This window comes from Sparus aurata, chromosome 1 (genome assembly GCF_900880675.1).
Source record: "Sparus aurata chromosome 1, fSpaAur1.1, whole genome shotgun sequence".
NCBI lineage: Eukaryota > Metazoa > Chordata > Actinopteri > Spariformes > Sparidae > Sparus > Sparus aurata.
This window is the reverse complement of record NC_044187.1, coordinates 25,043,849-25,069,223: the sequence shown is the minus strand read 5'-3', so window position 1 is coordinate 25,069,223 and position 25,375 is coordinate 25,043,849. Positions and strand designations below refer to the sequence as shown.

Here is a 25,375-nt window from a genome sequence, read left to right as displayed (position 1 = left end):
TTCTATATATTTGTTTGTTCTATGTGAGGAACTGTTAGTGTATGTGATACGGTATGTAGCACATTATCCTTGCATCAAGTCTGGCAATGACAAACAGCATTAAAGTAAAAAGCCACATAAGATCTGCTTCACCACAGCAAACATGTAATAGAACACAAGCTTTGGGTTATAAGAGTTCTCACAGCAAACAGATGTTTGGTTCATTTATATTACTTTACAGCCACATTAACAAACCAAAATAACCTCAACTGGGAGAAGGTAGAACTTTGCAGTTTTTAATAAAACATTTGAATGTGTCCAACAGAAATAAATAAGGAGTTTAAAGAAGATTAAATAAGTTTACTCCTGTTCTGAGCAACACCAAATTAGGAACTGGGGTAACTTAAACACACAGATGTCAAACGTCATTAAAGGTCAACAGTTCTGCTAACGATGAACCTGAAGTCCCTTCACTACTCTGAACCTGAGTGCATGCTCAAATCAAGAATCTCCTGGTCGGCTCAGACTATTTTCTGCTGTTATGGCTTCCGTGTCATCCACGGCGTGCCCTATTTAAAGAGTCTGGGTTGATGATCTTGAATGACACACTGACATATCTCCAGTTACAGAGGCCAGGCTGAGCTGCTGCAACGCTGAGAGGCTACGCATCCCCGGCAGGCAAGGAGGCATGTAAATGGAGTTTCACACTTACCAAGTAGGTAAGCACTGGTTGATGGCATATAGGTGGTACTACAAGCCAAGGAAAAGGTTAATAGGAGCATCTCAAATTATTTGAATAGTCCAATAAAATAAATCCTTTTGATGGCATTTCATGTTTTTAAAAGAGACATAATTTGCTTATTTTCAGGCTCATGATACAATTTTGGGGTACCATTAGAATATGTTTACAAGCTTTAATGCGCAAACATACCTCAGTTCTTGCATACTGTCCAGTGCTGCAGCACTGTATTCCCCCACTGTAACACGGTAACACTCTAGCTAACACTAATAGCTCCTGTCTCTTGAAGGCCTTCCAGTCTGCTCTGATTGGTCAGCTCACACAAACCTGAACCATCATCGCTAACAACAACAGAGCAGCTGTGTTGAATCAATTCTTATTGGCCAAACAAGCGGCTAGGCATAAGTTATGCAATTGTGTGACATGGTGACATAGTATGATGTCACAAAGTCCCTGAGTCAAAGACGGGACTACTGACGAGGCGTTTTAGGAGCAGTGTTTTCTGTTGCAGATAGGAGCTTCTGTTGGTGTGGATTTTCTCACCTTTAAGATATTTTACATGCACAAGAACCTATGTAAAACACTATAGGAAAGTAAAAAACAATAAGCATAATAGATCTCCTTCAAGAGAAAACTACTTTACAGCTAAGGCCCCCATTTTTGTAGTATAAATTACCAAGAAAACTACACTGACAATCCATGAAATTATACCAAGAGGCTAATTCAAATTACCATTTCCAGTGCTCAGAACACTGGGAGTACTGTTTAAATGTGTTCATTAATTCAGACAGTTGTCAGTCAGCCAGCTGTTGACACCATGTGTATCTCTCAGTCTGGCCAAGACAGACGCAGGTGTGTTGGTTTTAGCCACCAATCCTACACTTTCCATCTGTCTCTGGGCCAGAGCAGGTGATGGCACAGTAATCCACCAATCGGCTCTTGTGTGGACCTAGTCCTCCTGGATGAAATGTAATTATCATTAAGAGATACAGATTGGTCTCCATAGCTCTTTTGAGGATAAAGGTCACTGTCAGTATGTTACAAAGTCACAGCCTAGAGTAGAAGATATCATTTTTGATACCACTATTAAAAGGGAGAGAATAATCTCATGTCCAGTTTGTCTCAGAAACAGTGTCCCAACTTAGTGGAATATTTAAATCACTTCTCCTAAAAGTGGCACATAGTAACTCAACTGGAACATCAAAGCTCCATGAATCGAATTAGCCAATTGCTGCTGCTGTGATTCAATCATAAGTCGTTTTCTTTTTTTATATGTGTGGCAATTTGCTGCTGTCACTTGTTATCAACAATTTATTGTTTTCAAAATCCAGATAAACAGGGCTGATCGTATCATTTCAACCATCTACTCATTGCTCAACCTGAATTTGAGGTAATGTGAAAAACTGCAGCTGCAGATATTTTGAATGTGTAGCAACGAATCATAATGCAAAATGGAAACATCGCAGCTCAGCTGTCAACGAGACAAAGTGTGTGAGGAAGAGAGGTGGCCTGGCTGATATATTGGTGACACTGTATGTTCTTCAGTGACAAGACAATCACGTGAGAGGCAACAGCTGGGCTCTGGTTACTTACGTCTGTGTCGGGCCCCTTATCTGCCCCTGGGCAGGAGAACGTGACAAATTCATGGCACCTCTTGTGGACCACAAAACAGCAAACTGCAGGGGAAGAAAAGAGACGAGAGGAGAGTGTTAAGAGAGGGAGATGTGGAGAGAGATTCAGAGAGAAAGAAATGCGGAGACAGATGGAGGAAACAAAAAGGAGAGAGAGAGAGTGATAGTTGAAGTACAGTTGATCATTGTTGACAGACAGCAGAAAGAGGCAAGATCTGATAACACTGAGAGGGACTGAAAAACCAATGATGTCTGGGCTGGGCTCCTCGTACCATGTGTCCAGATGGCCGGTCCTGCCTGCAGGCGGACTGCTCTTATTGCACAGTACAGTTCCACCTCCTCACCAACATGACAGCAGCTAAAGCAGACACCACACACTTTTTTGCATGCACTCGAAGCACACTCAGATGCAGGCAAACACATCCACAAACTGACACATGTGTATGCATCCAGGCCTACACGCTGTCAGAGCATTCAGTGTCACTCTCACCGCCAGGTCACTGGGTGCGCTGTGGTCTGCAGCCAAGCAAGCAGCCGAGGCAAAGTGGAGGAAGGCGCCTGTTACCGGCTCTCAAGAAGCGTCTGACACTCAGGCGAGACAGGGTGATGGTAGTTACGTGTGCTGGTTGGTATAAACAACTATATGTGTATGAATAATAAAACTGTCCATTCTCACTGTTCTGTCTTCACACCATGAATGTGTCTAGATAATATTTATTTATGCCCGTTCTCCTTTGGATCGACTAGCACGCCCCTCCCTTTCTTCCTCAGACTTGATGTTTTCAAGGCCGACACTTGCAGCATGAGATGAAAGCATCCGAATTGGCAGTTTTCAATGTCTTCACTTAGGACCGAGTAAACCTGAGTAGACTCCATTAGTGGTTTGTGTTGCATTGATGATGTGATGCATTTCCAGAGACCTTTTTGCCTGGATTTCCATTTCACTGCAGCTTCAGCAAAGGAGGAAAGCTACATAAGTGTCTGCATGCCTCACTCATGTGCATGCATCCACCTACAGATCAGCTCTTGTGTTTCCACCGCATCCCTCACAAACAGCTCCACCCAAACACAAATAACTGAGTGCTTCAGTCGAGGCGTGATGGACAGAACAGAGAGAAACCCCAGACTTCATCGGCAGTAAAAGTCACCCCCCAGACTGACTGACAATTGAAGCGTAAAACACACAGCTTCATCGAATGACTGATCAAACACCCTCTGACATCATCTTCACTCAATCAATTGCGCCGTTCATGCATTGTGTATTTACCAGCTAAATTACAATTTATGTCCTCTTTCAGCTGAAAGGACTAAATTACAATTTTGACATGCAAACACAAACTGAGTAATGACAGAGCTGTTATGTGAGCACGGTTATTATTTTTGACTTGTGATCGCTGTTGTTTTGGCATGAGTCAAAACTTCATCCGCCATCTGTCCTGTCACAGAGCTGCCTCGCCTAAAATCATGAATAAAGGCAGATATTTATGAATGTAACTCCACATTTGCATAGCTTATATGTGCAGAGAACATTTAGCTATGTATTAGATTCCAATAAATTGTGGCTCATGGATCAATTTTATACACCACATTATTGTGCTCAGGATATAAGTCACAAAGTGTATAATCTCCGTCTTCTCAAAATGCACATAATCACAGTGAATCTGGGCCACACACTAAATTATGCTTACATGTCTGCATATACATGACTGTCAATGCGTATTTTATGTATTCTATTTTACTGTACTGAGCCACTGGTCATCAGGTTCAAACTATGCAGAAATCATCGAAATAATAAGAAATAATACGCCAACATATGTTCCTTAATTCTTCCCCTTGTGGTCTTCACTACATTTTTCGCTGCCACGTGAACAGCAGCAACATTTGTAGCACTGACGCTTGGACAAACAGCAGCTCGGTGTGTGTGTTTGTTTTGCAGCTGCATTGCTACACAAAAAGACATGCATTGTGCATTACGCATTCTGCATACTCCCTCTGTAGTTTCAGTTTCTGGTGATCCAGCTGTAAGAATCATCAGTGTTCAGCAGGGAAATGGCATTGTCAGGATAGAATATATAAAAGGTTATGTAATGCATTCACTTCAGTGTACATCTGTTCCAACTACTGGAAACACATTGAGTAAAGTTGACATGTTCCGTACAGGCCATGAGCTATTTTTTCAGCTACATGTTGTTTGCTATGAGGGAGGAGGACACACAGGTTAAACACTGTCACAGACAGTGCTTGGGTCAATACCAGCAGTACTGTTTGGATTTCCGCTTCAGTTGTGTTGGTAAAATGCACCTTTTTTTTCCCTCTGAACAAGGCTGTCAAACCATCACCCTCAATAGTACGATATCTGATTGCATCGTGAATATTTCACTACTGTGGTTTGCGGGAGATGTATGTAAACATTAGATGCTTTGGAGTAACTTGGCAGGACGAGCTAAGCCCATGCCAGTCATCTACAATTCTCTGTTTTCCTTTGGCGAGTAAGTGTTCTTTATCCCCGACACCATGGCTCCAGTAGTAAATATTCACACAGAAGCTCCAGTTGGAGTGAAATACATTACCATAGTAGTAGCTTGTTGAGATAAACCACTTTCTCAGCCCAGATTTCACGAATGTGGGACTCGGTGACTGAAGCACTGTGCCCTGATGCCAGCTTCCCTTCCCATGATGCTAAAATGTTTTATATATTCTGTACATGTACATTAATGGAAGAGACAGGGTCAGCAACATGTTGGCATTCGTGTGTAATGATGGAAAATCAATACGACCCCCACACACAGAAGTATCACACCACCACAACTCAGCCCAGACTACCTCCTCATGCCTCCTAGGTGCCATCACTCAGCGTGGTCAATAATCAACATGAAACATAACTCACAGCACTGCTAGAACACAAACCAGACAGCTCATAAATCTCACTGATTCACTACCTCCATAATTCATCCTACGGTAAATAGCTGATAGAGGTGTGAGCAGACTTGATTCACCGAGAGCGAAACAGGATGTTGAAGCGAGCACTGTTTACACCAAACCTGTGTCTTGTTTCGGAAGAAGTTTGAGTTTCTATATGGGATGTTAGTTTCCTTGTTCCTGTCAACAATCTTCAGTAGTTTTCATTGACGCTACGAGTTCTTCTATAACTACAACCTCCGGCTCAGTTAGTGGAGCATGCACCCCATACAAAATTCTCACTGGAGCAGCCCAGGTTTGAATCAGACTTGTGGCCCTTTGTTGCATGTCAGCCCGTCACTCTCTCATCCCCTTTCCTGTCTATTTTCGGCTGTACTATCAAAATACAGCATTGAAAATGGCTAAGAAAATATGCATATGTATGTATTCTAATTTTGTATATTTTTCCACAAAGTGCTGTGGAGGATTTGAAGGTGCAAAGGCAAAAAAAAAAAGGTGATCTCGAGTGGATGACAGTGGATTGACGGTCCTCCACAGTCTACTGAGGTTTGGCCAATGCAGCCACTAAAACAGTGGGGGGTTGGAAGCCTTTGTTCAAGTTGAATTAGTCAATCCAAACAATGTAAGTCTTGTTTTCTGGCTTGGAAAAAAAAGTCTGCAACATGAAGCCAATTTAAAAAAGTCTTGTCTCTAGGGATCTATGGAGTTGCTTGTTAGGAGTATGTTCAAGACAAAAAGAGACAAACGAGTTCAAAGGTATAAATGTTCACTGCAGATGTGGAGCGACATGAAGACGAAGAAGTCAGGAGAGGCTGAAGATGAAGGAGGTTGAATCTCATTGTCTGCTGCAATTCTCATTAGAGCTCGGCTGCCTGCGATCAGTTGTCCCAGTGGTCTTGTTCTGGGGCAACACCAAGGTTCAACACATACATCACCTCAGACACAATCTGAGTGGAGCACTACCATCGGGAGGAAAAGGCACCAAGCTCGCCTTTAAACTAACTGCGTTACTGTCAGGGAATAATGTACTCCATATTTCAACAGTGGGAAGTTTTAATTAGTCTGTTAATCAAGTATATCTATCTTGGAAAATCATTAGGATGTTTGTGAAGCACACTGAGGACAAGCCAGTCAAGCTGGTCAGCTTCCATTAAAAGCCGCTGCTTTTAAGAGCTATTGGATTAGACCAGGACTGAAAGCAAGAAATTAGATTTTCTGGGATGTGGGGTGTCAACAGCTTTGTCACCTTGAAGAAAGGAAAGCATCTAAATTGTGGTGTTTCCAACTGGTTTGTGAGGGAAACTAGAGATATATGTCTGCCTCTGACCCAATAATTCCACTCACTCTCTGGGCAGGATTAATTATATAGCAAGTGTGAGTGTAATAAGGGTTTTCAAATCAATACTTATTGCCTTCCAGCAAAACAGACACCAAATCACAGGAAGATAACACAGCTGATAGTCTCGTTCCTACTTCCACACTTGCCAATCAATTTCTTCCCGATTTTTTTTCAGGTCACAAGGAGCACAGGCGGGAAATGAGGAAGAGGGACATTTTTAAAACAAGAGTTCTTAGATATGTAAATTGATTTTACTTCCGAGGAAGGCCCTGCAGCCCACCAGTGCCTTTAACAAAAGGCTCTCCTCCCAGACTTGGTAGCTTTCATTATTACCCATGGCGCTATTCTCCACTTGAATGCCTGGATGATTTTCCCCACTATCACCAAACAGTAACTCCATGGCCAAGAAAAGGAGAATGAGATTAAATCATTAAACAGGGACTATTTAGATTGGACTGGGAAGAAATCTGGCTTGGATAAAGCTTTGTTCTCCCTGGTTGATATATTTAGTCACAACTGTTTGTCTCATTTTAGAGCTCTGTTGGCGATCCAATTGTCTCGCCAAAACACACATTACATTTCAAATTCCAGGATTCAGTGAGGAGTATTACCTGCATACTGTGAATATCTAGTATAAGGAGAGTGGTTACATGGGCATGATGATATAATAAAGGAGTAATGCCAGAAAGAGCCACTATAGCTTGTTGATAAATTACTACTGAATATAGGTTTATCTTCAAAATTAAATCCAGTGTTTTATTCTTGTGAGTGTGGAACAGCATAAATCAAAAATCAAGTATATCATATATATCATACCATATCACAATATCTAAAATAAAAAAGGGTTAAAGTATATAGTCTTATATCACAATAATGATATAATATTAATATATTGCCCAGCCCTACTTTCAAACTGACACCAAGACTTCACACAATGTAATCATCAGCGTACTACCTCACTGTCAAGTTACACACTAACGACATAACCCAGCGTAACAAAATTAAATCAAATGTTGTGCAGAAAGTGCGACTAATATCAAAAACCAACTTTAGAAAGTGACGGTGCTGCTGAATCCACCGCCTGCAGCAGTTGGTGGTTTCAGCTGCAGTTGTGGTGATGATGACAAAGTGATGTTAAAGGTCAACAGCACTGAGGCAGCCACTTCACTGCCTCACCATCAACACCAGCCATACTTCTCCACATTGATGTCTGTATCCACTGTCATCATCACTTACAGTTGTGGGTATTAAAGCTGACACCATTGTGCATCACTGTGACAGGACATAAGAGAACAGCCATTCATCCACTGATGCAACACCTTGGCAGAAAAATATAATTTTAGAAGACAAGATTTTAAAGTAAAGAAGGCTACCGTGTGGAGGATTGTTGCACACCTCGACTAAACTCCTTCCTACGAATCTCTTTAATGACATCCGGTTAATACTAAGTAACAGTGACCACTGTCTAAATCAATACAACCTGTACCTTAAGAGTCTGCAGTTAGTTCATCATTGTTATGCAAATAAGTAGAGCGTGGTGGTTTTCTTCTAAGACTAATGACTATAGTTACATTAAATCAAGCTACAACAGTTTCCTCCTTTGTAATGACATTATCATGTATTCCGATTCAAGATTAGAGAAGGCAGAAGAGACCAAGAGTGTGATGATATTTATATTGTTCGCTTTTCTTTTGGGGGAAAATCACAATCAAAGGTGGCCAGGACATAAATATAAAAATAAAAGCAAATATTTTTTGTGTGAAGATAATTAATTTAGGCGAGCCGCACAAATAAATTCTTTACAATGAATTTTGGACATTGTATGCAGTACACTCACAGCCACCTGCGCTCACCTCAATCACACATTCACACGGTGAGTACCACCAAAATTGCATATTGTGTTAGGTGCAGAAATGAGGACCGTCATAAACTTCTCAGATTCCATGCACTATAATTTGACGCCTACACAAACACTTCGCCTGACAAAGACAGCTTGTCTGGAAAAATGTTGGTTTTGGAATCAAATTACAGTATATGGCATGTGATGTGAATCTGTCGCATCTCTTATCTTAGAGACTCTGGAAGCTGAAACAATGCAGCCATCACTGGAGTAAAGCAGAGCCATTATCAAGCATTTTTCGCCCTGAAGCCCTCCGTCTTGTTCACATGTAGATATCACACCAGACATTTATAAACTCTCATTCGTCACTTCAGGGGAAAAATGTCAAACACTGCAAAATCTTTATTGTTTCTATGTAGCAACAATGTCTTGATGTAAACATAATAATTAGAGGAAACTGTGATGAGTTTTGAGTCTGATTATCTTGTTGGCTTCTCAACATGACTTGTAATTAGATACTGACTGGTTCTACAGTAGCAACTTACACTTCAAGTTATGCAGCTCGATTACACACAAACAGGATCTTCCCCTTCACCCATTGTTTACAATCGTGCCATTCGTCAACACTGGACACATGCATGATTTTAAAAAACTAACACACAAGAGCTCACCAGGTCATACGTCATGTGTTGAAGTAAAGAAGTATTTCACCACTGGGTAGATGGCCCTTGCAAAAACTGAGCTGTCTATATACACAGTCGAAAGACACAAATATCTTTTTGATTGGTGCTGATCGGAGAACGTTTTTTGATAATATTCTCGGCAAGAAAGAGGAATTTGGTTAATCTTTGATCACCATTTTAACACTTTACACTTGGCTGTTTGTGATGGTGAAGGTCCAGTCTGGCCTTCTAGTCTCCCAGAGGACCAATGCCCTTGCGTAAGCTTACAATACATCATAAACACACATGTTCAGGATATGTGCTGCTGGCATACACCTGCTGCACAAAGCATGGGAGAAGAGAAGAGAAGAGAAGAGAAGAGAAGAGAAGAGAAGAGAAGAGAAGAGAAGAGAAGAGAAGAGAAAAATAACTGTTTGTACCACTGAACAAACACTTACAGGTCGGGACGGAACACAACAGGGACTTTAAGTGCCTACCTTGAAGTACTAAATGTTAAGAGATGCATGGACACTCTGGGACAAAGCAAGGGTAGTTTCCAAGGAAACGCACCATAATTAGTTTATCAGAAAAAAATTAAGGCACCTATCTCACAGCTAAAACTGAAACCTTGAGCAGTAAGTATTCTCACTGAGTATGAAGATATACAGTAGCTGCAATCCAACCAAGTATTATTCTCATTTATTACTATAAAATGACTGAATGAGTCTTAAGACACATAAACTAAACGAACAAGTCTGTATTACACAGTCATTATAAACAATGTTTAATAGCAGCAGAAAAAATATTGATCATTTCTGACATGGAAACTCTTTTTTAAAGTTGGAGAAAATAAAAAATAAAAAGCCCAAAGCTGCTGCACTCACACCGACTAAGAGGCCTACTTTGCAGACAGACATGAAAATATACACAGAAGCAGTCCATTTAATCGAGTAATGGTCCAGGCATTATCAACATAAGTCATGAGTCAGATGGTTTACAGTGAGAGTTAATGATGTGGTCTTTCTTTCGTCTCCCTTGACGAGGGAATAAAGTGAGTTCACAGAAATATTCACCGTACTTGAGATTTTTCTAAAAGAATCAATCTCGGCAAGGTCATGTTTGGAGTTGTCCTCAGAGAATTTCTAGCAATGTCCTAATCTCACTCCGGGTCATACCTATCAGCTATTCAGTGAAATGGGAGCCAACCTACATTCAGTATTCACTGAGCAATGAAACTGTTCAGTTTCAAACAGCCGTACTCGGAGACTTTCAGGCTCGCCTTGGTCTTTGGACACCATTACAGATATATTCTGTGTCCATAAACACTTAAATATTAAACATATTAAATATTAAATATACCCATCAAACTGTTATAGGAGAAGAATTTGAGCACACAGTTTGAATGCCTGATGATCTCCTTTCCAATAACTGTACTGTACAAATTCCAGACAGACATTTATATAACCAAGGTTTGAGAGGGAGAAGTGAATTAGCTACAGTGACAAAAGAAACTTGGGTCCCTTTCAGCTGTATCTGTATAAACACTGTCCTTGTATCTTAAAACTCTAAAGAGCGTGTGGGCTCTAACCTTGGGACTGATTAAGATTTTTCTAAAGTTTTTCCGTGCATACACCGCTACATTCCAGTTGTAACAAAGGCCGAGGTCTAAGTAAATTAATGCTTGTCTACATGACTCACTTCCTCCTTCCACACATTCAATTCCCCATGCATTGTTGAGCATTTATAATGACCCAACTTAAATCAACCTTATATTTAAATCCTTGAGATCATGGGTGAATATCTCCACTGAGCATCGACCCATTGCAGGATAAGAGTTTGAACCTTGATCCAGTCATGCTCCTGTCAGAGAGGTATTATACTGTTCAGGTTGTGTATTCAAATTGGCAATTAGGATCCATCTGTTATCAAATACTCCTGAGTATAGTAAGGAAGACAAGGATTTAAAAGACTTAATCAATCATCAGATGAAGAAACATGGATCACTGATTGAATGCACTGGCATTTTCTTTGCTTGTTAATTGGGAGGGAGGAGGAGTCCAACACACACTGCAGACATAATGGCTATTTGGGTGGGAGAGCGGTCAAGAGGCATGGCATTTAAAGAAGTATGCAGATTGCTGTTTGCACAAATTGCACAATGGGCACTCGAGGGAGACCCTTGTAGGTAATACAATTAGAATCAGGCATAATAGCAGACTTCTGTGACAAGTGGGACGGAGACAGTATTGAGTCACAGCAGCTGCTGCTGTGAGGTGAATGGAGCTCTGTGCACATTAATCACCTTATTCTCCGATGCCTGAAATGGCAAGGGCTATGGAAATAATGGTGGTAAGATAACATCTTCAAAAAGGTCAACAGCTAGCATTTGTGAAGGTGCCATTCATCATTTATGATGGTACTGAATGGAGAAATTCTCACACACACATGCACACAACCTGTGAAAATAGGGGGAAAAAATGTACACAGACATGAAGTACAACTGGGGATGTTAAAGCTGATGTGCAGGACTTCTACGTATTATTAAATGTCATATTCAAGGCCTTAACAAAGCGATTCAGCCCAATCGCCAGGACATAATATTAACAGGTAACGTCTCAGCAAACTGCAGATACGTCCAAGGCTGATATTTGTACCAGAGTTAGCATCATTGTGTTCAAATTATGTGAGGACCTTTCACATCAGGAGGTATTTGGGAGTTATCAAACTGTTGATAATTTGATAAATGAATAATTTATTAATTGACTGATTAGTTATCATCGATGCGGTCAATGATCATTAAGGAAATTGCTGGATATTAGGATTGAAAGCATCCAGTAATGGCAGCTAATTACTAGGTGGGTCTATTATTCACTATCCATCCTGTTAACTGAACTAATTGATCCTTACCGAGCAGATGGGTTTGGTTGCAGTGGGATCATTATTCATGTAATGAAACTGGTTGTGCATGCTGAATGGCTTGTGTGTGTGTGTGTGTGTGTGTGTGTGTGTGTGTGTGTGTGTGTGTGTGCGCAAATGTGTGTGAAAAACATACTTAGGATTCTCTACAAGATGCGGCTGATCTCTGCTCAGCAGGCCTTAATAATGCCTGAGTGACTCTTTTGAGGTAAAGAAAGCCTTTTCACACATGGCTGACTTGTTTTTAAGAGCCAGGCTGGGATTTGGGACTTACAATGAATGAGCAAATAGCGACTAACGGCTTCTCCAAGAAGCAAATCAACCGATTTCCTTGGAAAACGTAAGTAAAACAACCAGTGTGCAAATATACAGAGCCTGTAAGTGCATAGGTATGTATGAATGCATATGTGATTTTCATTTCCTCCAAGACATGATTTCGAGTTTGAAATGCCGACAAAAGTTTGTGATGTACAAACACCAATGGCCTCTGAAATAAAGATGAACAAATGAGCTGGAGGACCATAAGCAAACAACAGTGGACTAGAATTAGTCTGCACACCCACAGGAACATTTTACTGAAGCAATAACATGAAGGTTGCAGCCCCTATAGCTTCTACGCTGACATTTAAGGCAGATGTGTCCTTAAAAAAAGAGTTGCATGGGCTGTCTAATATGAACTGCCAGCACTGATCTTTCTCCAGTTTTAGCTCTGTTTGTGTGTGATGCTTGGTCAAGTGTTACAGTTATGCTCAAACACAGACTAGTCGAACTAGTCTGAGCATTGACGGATACAATGATGAGCGACCACTTTAAGCACTTGACTCACGTACTACACATGAGACTTTGAGAGTGATAGTATCTACGATCGATACAAGAATGTACAAATTGGGGTGCCGTTTAGCTCAGTTGGTAGAGCGCGCGTCCGATATGCTGAGGCTCTGCAGCGGACTTGGGTTCGACTCCCGGCCCGGGTCCCTTTGCTGCGTGTCACTCCCCCTCTCTCTCTCCCTGTTTCCTGTCATATTTTCAGCTGTACTGTCAATAAAGCCATAAAAGGCCAAAAAAATATTTAAAAAAAAAAAAGAATGTACAAATTGATTATTTTTCTCACCAAGTAAGGCCGTAGCAGTCTATACATTCCATGGCCATGACATTTAAAACACAACAATGCATACATTTCCATCTATCAGGTAGAATTCAAAGTCCCTCTGGATGATTTCAGAGCAGATAATAAAACCTTGTGGACCATCCCAACCAGCAGGACTGGTGGGAATCCTGTTTAGCAGTCAGCACAGATCTGTTCTGTAGTGGGAACAGGTTTAAGACATCACTTGAAAAGCACTCAAGGCCACTTGGTGTGGACATTTGTTCTATGAGGACAACACTGTGAGCCAGAGAAACATTTCTATTTAGCCTGTGGACTGTGGATGAAAGAGGTCGTGCTCATCAACGCCTCAACACTTCCAGTCAAGCGCATCAGTGGATTAACCTGACCTGGCTTTGTGCCAGCTCTCACACTGCGTCTCCTCAACAGCTTCAGCTTCTGTAACCAGGGACATTGTGTACAGTGAAACTTCACGTGGACACCGCCACAACTTAGTCATGCGGAGCAAGATTAGTATTAATAGCAGTGCTGGTTGACAAAATACTTGAAAATGTTGGCTGAAACACCAATTTAGACATTTAACCCTATCAATAAAATACGAACATCCTTTAACAAAAGAAAAAAAAATGTGAGAGCCAAAAAAACATTGTTGTATGTTATCTGAGAAGTCTAGTTATTAACATGTTATTTGGTTATGAACGTTGTGCATCTTCTCTCAAACTAACAGGTGTTTGAAGATCTTGGGGGAAATGATTTGAACAGCAGAGCAAAACTGGTAGTGGTAACTTTTTACTTTTTAGCCTTTATTACAGTGCATTTGCTAAACAGTCCTGAAGGTAGTATGTTTGTGCTCCAGTTTGTAACTGAAACCTTTATGTTGAACATTGATATGCTTTGGATCTCAAACATGGTAGAACAGGGCTATCTTGCTGTGCTGCGCTGAGATTCCTGGTCTAAAAGTAATATTGGTATTGGACGACCATCAGCCCCAATACCTTGGTTGACCTGGACCAGACTTGCACCTAAGGCTCGGCCATTTGACAATTTCAAATCTCAATCGATCTTAAAGGCATCCAGAATCTACTTTTCAGGGGAATCAGAGATTGTGCAAAAGAAGAATCCATAAATGTCCTTGGTATAGGATTTAGTATCATCGCGCAGCAAGGTTGCAGATTACAACCAACTAAACTCACCCTTCCCTATGGTGGCCACTAAACAGGGCTTGAGGCTAATCGCTTCCTGTCATTCCAGGGACAATAATAACGGTGTTTGGGACAAACAGAAACCTTCCCCAGGAAGCCTCAGGGCTCAAAGGTGTTTTTGTGTGTGTTCAGTATATATGACTACTGCTTAGCAAATGACAAACTGAACCAAGAACTAACTACAACGTAGCATGCCCGCTCATGCTGTAACTATAGCTACAATATATATCTCTCCACAGCGCTGTTGGTGATATTTACAGTTGGTGACTAGCTACTCAGTGTGAGACCTAAGTAAAATGTGACACACTAAATTCAGAATAGACAAGGTAAACTCTATCGACAGGGGATGCAAACTATTTTTTCAATGAAAATGCTACATTCAGCATACAGAATTGGGAGAGCTAGTTAGCTGTTAGCAGCTGGTGGGCTGCAGAGTCCTGCAGTGTGTTTGGCGAGGAGAGCCAACAGCAAACGGATACAGTTTTACTCCTTTCAGTTTTAATAGCTGAAATGTTATAAAATAGTTTCACTGAAATAGAATTAAAACCTTAACTAAAACCTCTATTATTACTGTTACTCTGAAGTCATTCAATTTGAAGAGATTCCCAGCAAATCCCCCATTTTCAATCATTCAGTACTGATATGAACTAACTATTAAATGGTATATTTTCCTGCTGTGTCCATTTCAGGCAAAGTAAACCAACACTAAAGCTACACAACATTACCTCTTCATATGATCTTTAGTAATTAAGAGCTTAATGGCACTGAGTAATGCCTTCTGACATTTCTTCCTTCATTCATTCAGGATCACATAACTCACTGCATGTCAAGGAAACTGCTTACACACTCTTTTAGAGAGTGACCTCATCTTGGTCCTCAGCACAATTCATGAACCACGATGGTATGGGCCTCTTAGCAATGACCTCACACTCATGCATACACAGTATCACACACACACACACACACTAATCCTTTATGACTGTTTACGCAACAAGACCAGGCTGCTCAGTGTCAGCTGGAACTGCAAATCCTTCACTTTAAACTTATTTTTTACTAGTGAGAACTGCACCAGAGTCTTAGGACCTGCTGTGTTGATGTGTCTCATATTTCTTGACTTAACAAAAGGCTTGTGACGGATGAAAGCGTGTCATTTTAAACCGCTGCGGTGTTTCTCCAGAGGAGGGTCTCATACCAACCTCGTGGCCTTCCTCCCAGCAGGCTCAGAGGGCTGGGCCCAGCTTCCTGTTTCAAGCTCCAGGCGAGCACGAGGGGAGACACAGCTGGCTTTTATTTGGACAGCTTTTCCACGGTGTACACACAGGGTCTTACCTTTGCAGAGCATACAGGTCTTTTGTTTTGTCCATGGTTATTGATCATTTGATATTTGAAAAGCCTGAGAGTACTGACAAACATCTGAAATAAAATGACACTTTTGATATCTGAGAGGAGATCTTGGTTCATAAGGTCTGAGAGAAACAGAGCTGGGTCGACTGCTGCGCTCAGTCGTGGCTGCTACCCATTGTGAGATGTGGACGATGAAATGCTGTAACATCCTGCATACTAGCATTGTCCTATTTGAATAGCAGCTCATACAGCTGGCAAAGGCACATCTTAGGCACTGCAGACATAAAGTTTGACAAAACATTCTCAATACAAGGTCCGGGCTGTAATTGGGGTTGCTGACTTTGCAGATAAGAGGCTTCTTGACGAGACAGGAGGATATTTCAATCCTTATGTTTTACTGTAGAAGTCTAACCCTTGTTGTGGTTCTGTTGGGAAGCTGCTGTGGGATGGTTCATAGCTACGAGATACTGTCTTAGTAAACTCTGTTCAAACTCAACGTACGACAAAATAACACACACAAAAAAAAACAGACAATTGGGTGCATATCATATTGCTTAAATTGCAAACTGGAACTTTGCTGCACCAATATTTAGGTGTCACAGTAGTTACAACAGAGTTAGCAGGTTGTTAGTAGCTTAATCGAGTAATAGTTGCTGACAGAATACTACTAAGACTGTAAGCAGCCTTTAATCAGCACACTTGCAAGCAAAGCTTACCCAGGCTGAGATTTGAAGTAACTGATAGGGTAGAGTCTTAATGGGATTTTCAGGGAAGGCAGGGCTAATCCAAAGCAGAGTGAGTTAATGCTGCAGGGCAAGGGAAACAAACCCCGGGGAGGCAGAGACTGTCATCTCCATCTGCAGTACAACAAAGTGTTTTCTCAGTAAAAGCCATTTCTGCTGTAGGTTTTTGGAGGAAAATAGATCTTTGAGAGAGACAAATAGTAGTTATATAGCAGCGTTATAACTTTGGCAGACATTCAGATCATAACCGGATTCATTTCAGGGAAGCTACAGAGTAAAGTGTAAAGCACATAATTCAACTTTGGCATCTGTCTGAAATGGAAAACTGTAGAGTTCAGCATGCAAAACTTCAACCACACAAAACTCCTTTTCGGTCTTTGGTTACACTGGGACATTTGGGAGGGACATTCTCCACATGGACAAAAGTGAGAGATTTGCATTTTTGCTTAAAGCTTACTCGATTTTCAGGGAAAGTTTACTCAAATGAACTAGAAAGATTATCAACCAATACACTCTTTCAAGAATTCCTGGAAATTAATTTGTGTACTGTGTATGTTTGCCTTAGACAGTCATGGCTGGCTGCCTTTCAAAAACCTCTCGAAGCAGGTCCTGGGAGAAGCTTTTGTCCAGTCCTTAAAAGACCATGACATTTTCTAGGGACACAAACAGCCCTCCTAGCAACACTAAACACTGATGCGAAGACAGAGTGTCACTGTATTTTTTTTTTTTTTTTTTTGCTTTCCATTGACTAATGCAAGCATTTCCCTTGTCTTGATGATAAAGGGATCAATTTTTATCCCCTTCAATAATTCACTGCCGAGCCCTGACATTTAAAGCCTTCCATAATGGTTGACACCTCAACACAGCGGCACAGAGGGACATCCCTGTATCAAGAGGACATGTCTTTGTGGCAGAAAAAGGTTGCACTGAAAGGCACAATATAAAATTCATTTGGTAAAACATCCAAGGATTTTCCCAAAACTGAGACATCACTGACCAGTGTAAAAGCGCCCTGCAGGTAACATTTTAACTGCTGGAGAGGAGGGCGAGGAAACAGTTATTCCACAATTTACTGTGTTGTGTTTATTAGGTGTAAGGCATTAAGCAAATACGGTCTATTTCTGATGATTCCATTACATTCTTGCAGTGGCGTTCATTATTATGTATTTTACACAAAACAAACAGTATATATTTCATAATTATATTACGGAGCACCCCTTTTCCAAAAAACTGGAAAAGGTTTGCATGCTCTAATGCTCACAACACACATCAGTTTTCTCGTAATGTCGACTGCAGCAGCACTGTATTCCCCATCTGCTTTAGCTCCCATCTCTTTAAGGCCCCCCCCTTTCCAAATTCCCAGTCTGCTCTGATAGGTCAGCTCACACACTCCTGAGCCAGCGCTGCTCATCTTCTCTCCAGTCAGGTCTGACGTGTTTTCAGCCTCCAGTTGGCTTCACCTCTATCGTGAATAAAGGCGCAAGTTATGCAAATGTCTGAAACAGTGACGTAGTGTGATATCAAGTAATACCTGACTACTGATGAGGCGTTTCGGAAGCTGTGTTTTCTATGGGAGAGAGGAGCTCCTTTTGGTGCAGAAAATGTTTTTAAAAGCATAATAGGCCTTCTTTAATACTGGAATGGACTTTTCTTGTGTTATTTTTTATTTGTTTTAACCAGTCTGTTTTAATCTCAATTCACACTCCTCTAAGGTACGATGTTTACTTTTGGCTCAGATTACTACTGATAAAGTGCTGGGGTGGGAGGGGTGTACAAAACAGGATGCTAGCCAGGGTATTCTCATTCATCTGCCCATCTAATTAGTCAGCTTGTGTCTTTTTCTGCAATTACATCTTAGGAACAGTTTCAGTGGCAGCCAGTTTACAAGTTAATCAGACGGTCGAGGCTTTGGTGCTGAAAGAAGAGGCAAGCACGAGACTAGTTTTTAGATAAATAGCGCAATTTAATACATGGGAGGATGACGGAGAGCGAGGCGGGAAGAGTGAGACAATAAGGGCAAACGACAACGGATGGATTTGATCTTTTCTGCAGATTTGTGACTCTGCAGCGACAAGACAACCAAAGGCTGACCTCAAAAACACAACATACATCGTTCTCTAGACCTCCAGACAGCGTCTAGGGGCTGAAATTGCACCGACAACCAGCAATTGTTAGGTCAGATAATAAGAAGCGAGGGGCAGACAGTCTAAAAGCACCTCATCAACTCTCACAGCTCCCCAATTACCTTTGACAGGAAGAGGCTCAAATTAGGGGGAGTATTTTTTACAAAGAAACGCTGGATGTGCTAATAGATCCATTGTGTAGAAGAGCAAATTCTGTCGGATTTACCAAAGAAAATGCAATGGGAGTGTCAGAGCTATAGGCTCATATAACAATGGAACAACATGCATCAGACCAGACATCTACCAAGTTGACAGCAAAATATATGAAGTAGATGTGCTAGGATGTAAGTGTGTCTATAAAATGATTCAAAAATACAGTATACACTCAATGGCCACTTTATTATGTACACCTGTGCAATATAAGGTAGTTCAATACATCAGCTCAGCCATGAAGTTTTATATTACTTGCAACGGAAACTGAACGACATGTTTTAGCATCCAGGTTACTGTTGGTGACGGTTGCACTGAGCTGCATTATTTTCACAGGTGTTCCCAATTTTCTGCCCCCCTCATGCACTGTATGTAAAAAGGATGACAAAATATTTGAATCACCTTTCAATATAGTACAGGACATTGTACAGTCTGTGGTATTTATTCCACTCCTCTAGATTAGCCTACTCGGTATTTGCAATCGAACAGAGATCGTGTCAGTGGTTACAGTTTCCTAATTGAAAAACTTCTGACATATTTCACAAATTATTAATGATTAATAACGATTACATAATTAATGGCATATATTACTAATGATTAACCAGTAATCCATTGTTAAGGCAGCCAACTTTCAATATAAGGAATTATTTAAACTTTCCACGCATTCATCATAGGAAAAGACTTTCCCAGGTTAAAAAAAACAAACAAAAAAAACACAGTCATGTTTGTGTGCCAGGAAAGACCAAGACTCTTGTGTGATAGGAGCTAATGGAAGAAAATAAGATTACAAGACAATGTTTTACTAGAACAAATTCAATGTTTTCACATTAAACTGCCATGACTACAGCACAAAAAGGATTACCTTCATGAACAGAGCACAGCAAGATTATAAAGACCTACAGTGCGAGCAAAGCACTGTGGCCCTCTGAACAGCATGCAGGGAATAACTGCTGCAACTCTAGATTTTAATGCACCTCCGTGATGGACGGTGTGCCTCTGAAAGACAGGCGTACATCCCTCATTGCCTGTGGCTGCTTCCTAATGGAAACTAATCCTACTATCGATTTAATGGCACAACTTTAAGTTATACAGGGGTGCCCTGAGATGTGAAGTTAGGAGCGAGCACCGAGGTGTCTGCCTTTGCTTGCATCTTCACTCCATCTCCACAGGCAGCACCGTCGGTGTTTCATACGTGGTAGATCTTTTCCAGCTGAGTTATAGCTCCAGATGGAGCCAAATACATCGATCTCTGATAATGTCCCAGCAGCTTCTGGTACTGCTCTGGGATATAAATTATACTGGAGGACAGAACAGGCTAATAAATAGAAAACACTGTGACACCATTTCAGAGAAAAATAGTTTTTTATTGGCAGTATTCTGGGATTTCATTACTTCCAACGCCCCCAGAATGCCTGCAAACACTTCATTTCTGTCAGCTGAGGCCAGGACGCAGAGTGACTCAAAAGGCGTGAAAGCATACCCTATGGGTTTGGGCTTAATGGTGGCAATTTTGAGAGTAGCACTGTTTAAAATAGGAAGACAACAGAAAAAGGAGCATTATTACATATGGTGGAAAACTCCTTGTGTGAATATTGCTGCCACATTTCCACTCTCGTCATCTCTTCGACTTACTTAATTAACCCTGCTGCATTCGAGCCCTCTCTCAGCACATACACGTCTCCCTCTGCTGTGTCTTTCTCTAGAGTGTGTATGAGGATTCCTCAGGAGTGTAGAGGGGTGTGTCTCTCTGTTCCTGCTTGTATGCATGCACTTAGAGTTTGCCCAGTGTGTGTAAACCCCCCTTACCCTGAGAGGCATTCCCCCCCATGAGGCTTGTGAGCCAGACAACAGCACACGCCAACATTAAACTGCTCTACACAGCAGTCTCGAGCAATGAACTACATGAAGACTATGAGAAGAGTACGCGTTTTACTCTGGTGATCTTTAACCAGAGAGCTCTTCTCTGTGGTACGGCCCGCAGACACACACACACACACACACACACACACACAAACCCACACTCAAACACGCCGGGTTAGTGCTCACATTTAGCACCCCAAAGAAAGCGCACATGCACTGTTACATTAATGGTTAAAAACCTCTCCTTCCTCCCAGGGGGTCCAGCATTGCGGAGGCTATAAATAATCATATGAGATTACTGGGTATGGTGGCAGACAGCCTGATTCATGTCACAACCTTTATCAAATATTGTGTAAACCCTGCAGTAGATGTGCATTAAGCCGCGAGGTGCACCGCGGAAAAGAGTAAAAGCTTCCCGAGGTTAAAGAGGAGCGCTCACAAAATGAAGAACGGATTCAGTTTATTAAAAATTAATCGGCAGCGTATCATCCCAGGTACAGAAAGTGAAGTAATGACTGTTCTAATCATAGGCTTCGTTCTCGCCAATAATGTCTCCACGTAATTTTTCAACTCTAATTTAACAGGAACAGATTCTTGTTCTGGGAGTTAGTGAGATAAAATCAGCACAGTATATCCCATTTGCTTCTGCAGACCAATTTTAATGTTGGACTGCTGGTGTTACAGGTGCAAATGAGTGGCAGAGACTCAAAGGCTCAATCCTATTTCAGATTTCTACCCCTAGACCTTGTTTTCGAGTTCCCCCTTGCCCCTCAGAACAGAGTTACAAGGGGAAGCAGTTGAAATCTTTCCACATGAAATGGGACAATCCTTCAGAACCCTCATACATTGTGTCACTGAAGAAACAAGACTCTTTCAATATTTTCTTGCGTAACTGTGGCAATCTTATTATTACAATGTGTTTTGCCATTTATCTGATAGCGACAGAAAAGCATGGACACTTTGTTCTCAGATTCTCTCTATCAATCAGGAACACTACTTCATTACCTGGCCACCAGCGTTGCTTTATAGGTTAACACATCAACCTGTACTCCTACCCTGCCAGTCTGTAGTGTATTAGAGGACCAGTACCAAATGCAGCAACTTTGCTGCTGGAAATTTCTCTGCATTATATGCCACCCAAAGGGATCAGGGTAACATTGAAATCTGTCAAAAATATAAAATCAATAAAGAAACTTTTGGAAAAAAAATGGCCAAATCAGCAATAACAATGTAATGTTAGCTGGATAGATAGTTAGCTCCCAAGACACCAACAAACTAACAGCACATTTTTTATGCCTGTTATAAAGAAAATCAAAACATCAGATGGTTCTCATAACCCTCGGTTTGCAATTGTCGGCAAGACACTTATCTGCTTAATTTCTATAGTTTGTTCCCTGCAACAGAAACTCAAACACTGACTAGGCATTGTTTGATTTGATATTAACCTCAGGCAGAGTGCAGATCATAGTGCATTCAATGACCGACAAAAAACAACTTTCCAAAGAAGTTACAGCGGACATTTCATTTTCACGTGGAGATGATTGGGAGAGTTTATTCAAAGCAGAGATGACCTGTTTTTTACCTTCAAACTGAAATAACAGGATGCAGCGTTCAGGTGTCAAAAACATCACATAGAACAAACACATCCATAGACTGAGTGTCTGTGAGTGTGTGTGTGTGTGTGTGTGTGTGTGTGTGTGTGTGTGTGTGTGTGCGTGTGCGTATGCGTGTGTGCGTGTGCGTGTGTGTGTTAGGGCCTCACGATATATCGTTTGAGCATCGCCATCGCGATGTATGTGTGTGCAATAGTCCCATCGCAGAGCCTGCAATGTAGGACGCAAATGAACTGATCTAATTTCAAGGGTACCTGACACACACTCTGCATGCACAACGATCCACCAATAACATTAGTTCTCAATCAGTGTGCCTAAGCAGACCATGCCCCTGCACATGGAGTGAGTCGCTGGTAACAACATTGAAAAATGAGCAACGATCAAGAGAAAATCGCGAAAACGAAGACTTGGTGCCAAAAAGAAAAGCAACGTCAGTTATCTGGAATTATTTCAGCTACAAGAAGGATGATATTGACCAAACACGTGTTCTGTGTCAACAGTGTCTTGCATCTGTTGCCACAACGAGGTAACAACTAATTTGTTTGACCATTTACGTCGGTACCACACAGCAGAGTCCTGCACAGGTCGTATTTTGAAAACCCGCCCGTACACGCCATACTTAGAACTGCATCCGACCCGTTTTCCTACAGTAGCACAAATTACATTTCGCACCCAGGCCAACCCGCTATAAATTGTTACCGACGCCCGACCCGCACCCGAAGGAAAATTAGAGGGACGTAATGTTTTAAAATGAAAGTAAGCCAGCGTGGGGAATGAGGGTTCTGGATGGGCACAAGCACGCATGAATGAGCTCATATGAAATATAAATGCTTATCATTTTGAAATGCAGCATAACATAAAGTGCTATTCAGGTCATCTGGTGAAAATTCCTGTATTTTTTCATATCGCAATATATATCGCAGGGTTAAAAAAAATCGCTATGTCAGTTTTTTCAGAGTACCCTGAATGCACCAAAAGCTGGAATGCTTGGTTTAAATTAGATAAGATGATTAATCAAGTTCATTCTAATAAACTGTTATTAAAGCTCTCAGTCCCCAATAGCACTTGACACCTTGTGATTAACAGCCACACTGTATCAGTGGCAGAGTTGAATTGATGAGATACTAAATTAAGACAGACCTGGAGCAACGATTCTGAAATGAGCCTCACCTTAAAAAAAAAACACATTGAAGAGAGGTCTCATTTGTGACTTTAGGTGAAAGCTGGCTGAGGACTTAACACATGCATACTAATTTTATCAAGGCTCAAAACGAAAAAGAAATATATTGAAATTGCTTCTTTTTCCTCTAAACTACTTAAGTTTATACTTTGACAGGAGAAAATACTTGTCTCTGATTGGCTGGCAGGTGTCTATAGCAACAAGACTTCTCCTTCCTGCCACATCATAATAAAGAAAAAACACGAGGAGATCAGGAGCCAGTTAGCTTAGCTTAGCATAAAGACTTGAAAGAAAGGGAAACATCTAGAATGGCTCTTTCCAAAGGCAACAAATCTGCCTACAAACAGCTCCAAGTCTCATGAATTACCACAGTATATTTTGTTTATTTAATCCATGCAGAAACCGTGGAAAAAGAGAAGTCTGACGTCTGATCAGTAAGATATAAGATATGATCACAGTTCACAGTCATGCACAGTGTAAATATCAGTAATGTCATATGATCCTAAAATGAACATTCTCATATCAGGCTTGAAAGTCACAAAGGCAGAGACACGTCAACAGGTGGTGACACCAGACAAGCTGCCCGGACTGTAAGTCAGCCGAGCCATTTCAGTTTGCACTTCAATGAGCAGAGCAGGATGTTTTAAATTCTGCCAGACTGACAAAGTGTCACCCAGAAACACTCCCTCGTTTGTTGCGAGCCACTCTGAACAGCACAAGCATATGAGGACTGTGAAGACTAAGAAAGAGTTAGAGAGATTAAAGGAGCAGAGAGACGGGCCCCTGACCTGGAACAGACAAGGTGAGCAGGGAATAAAAGGCAGCGTGAGTGCAAGTTAAGTAAGAATAACTGAAGGGATGATCACAAGTCCTTGAACTCTGAAAGAAAAGGTGGGCCGGGATGAGCGGAGGATATGGTGGGGTACATGAGTGGGGGGATAGAGGGAAGAGACAGCCCGGAAGGGCGAAACAAATTACAGTGGGAAATAAGAAAAATTGTGGAACGCAGAAAAATAATAGCCGGACGTGACTAATGTGAATAAAGATCAAACTTTAATGTCCCCTGTGGTTAAATTGGGTAATGAAATGAAGGAGCCCGGAAAAGAGGAGGTGAAGAGAATTATAAAACATGCCATCGCAGCTTCATCACAGTGGCCTGTTCCAGCTCATGGCCCGCTTGTTCAGCCTGTATTTCCTCTGTTCCTTCATTTCCCTCAGCTGCGGTCAGCTGGCCACAGAAACTGCTTATTGTGGTTCTTACAGCCTGCAGTCAGACAGGACATTACTCTCCACAGCCTTCCACTGAGTGGGTCCGTGTGGGTGGGTGTGTGTGAACGTGTGGGGAGGTGTGCACCACAGAGGCTGGAAATGCTCCAAGATATCACTACAGTGTTACTGCCACTTACATAACTGAGCCTCTCTCTCCCTTACAAGACCGGATTCTTTTTTTTTTCTTTCTTGTTTTCCGGCAGTCTCCGCCTCTCTTCCTTCGCTCTGACAGCAGGTTTATCTCCAGCATCTTGCAAGACTTATGAACAAGACAACCAGTGCAAAGGGCTTCATACTTCACCGTTACACCACCGTGCAACAAATGCCGAGGCAGCAGGAGCTCTTACAGTTACTCTGTGGTTTCGAGAAATTGCATTAGCCCACAGAGGCAAAGGGAGCGCAGCTATGAGGAGGCAGCGCACTGCTGAAACCAACCACATCCTTTGTCAATGTTGCAAACAAAAGGTGGAATAAGGAAAGCAGGTCTGCCGATGCAAATAACAAGCTCGCATGACTGTGGAGCCTTGAATGCAAACAGTGTGATCTGGGCTAATGTTTGCCGTGTACATCAAAGTAGCCTCGGATCGCGTGTGCACCATATTGTATTTCCACACCTGAACACAATGCGTGAGAGAGTGTATTAGCAGATACAGTTAGCACAGCGCTTAGCATATCAAATACATCTGACTGGATTTTCAAAT

The 25,375-nt window shown here is 41.5% G+C and overlaps 1 protein-coding gene across 6 annotated transcripts in view; it reads right to left on the bottom strand.

Annotated features, from left to right (window-relative positions):
* The window catches only part of prkcaa (protein kinase C, alpha, a), a 162,677-nt gene that overhangs the window by 104,296 nt on the left and 33,006 nt on the right, over window positions 1-25,375 (bottom strand). For all 6 annotated transcript variants that reach the window (XM_030436628.1, XM_030436646.1, XM_030436653.1 and 3 more), the window contains exon 3: window positions 2,312-2,394. In XM_030436628.1, the coding sequence (XP_030292488.1) occupies window positions 2,312-2,394 (83 nt within the window). The remainder of the gene's footprint in view (window positions 1-2,311; window positions 2,395-25,375) is intronic.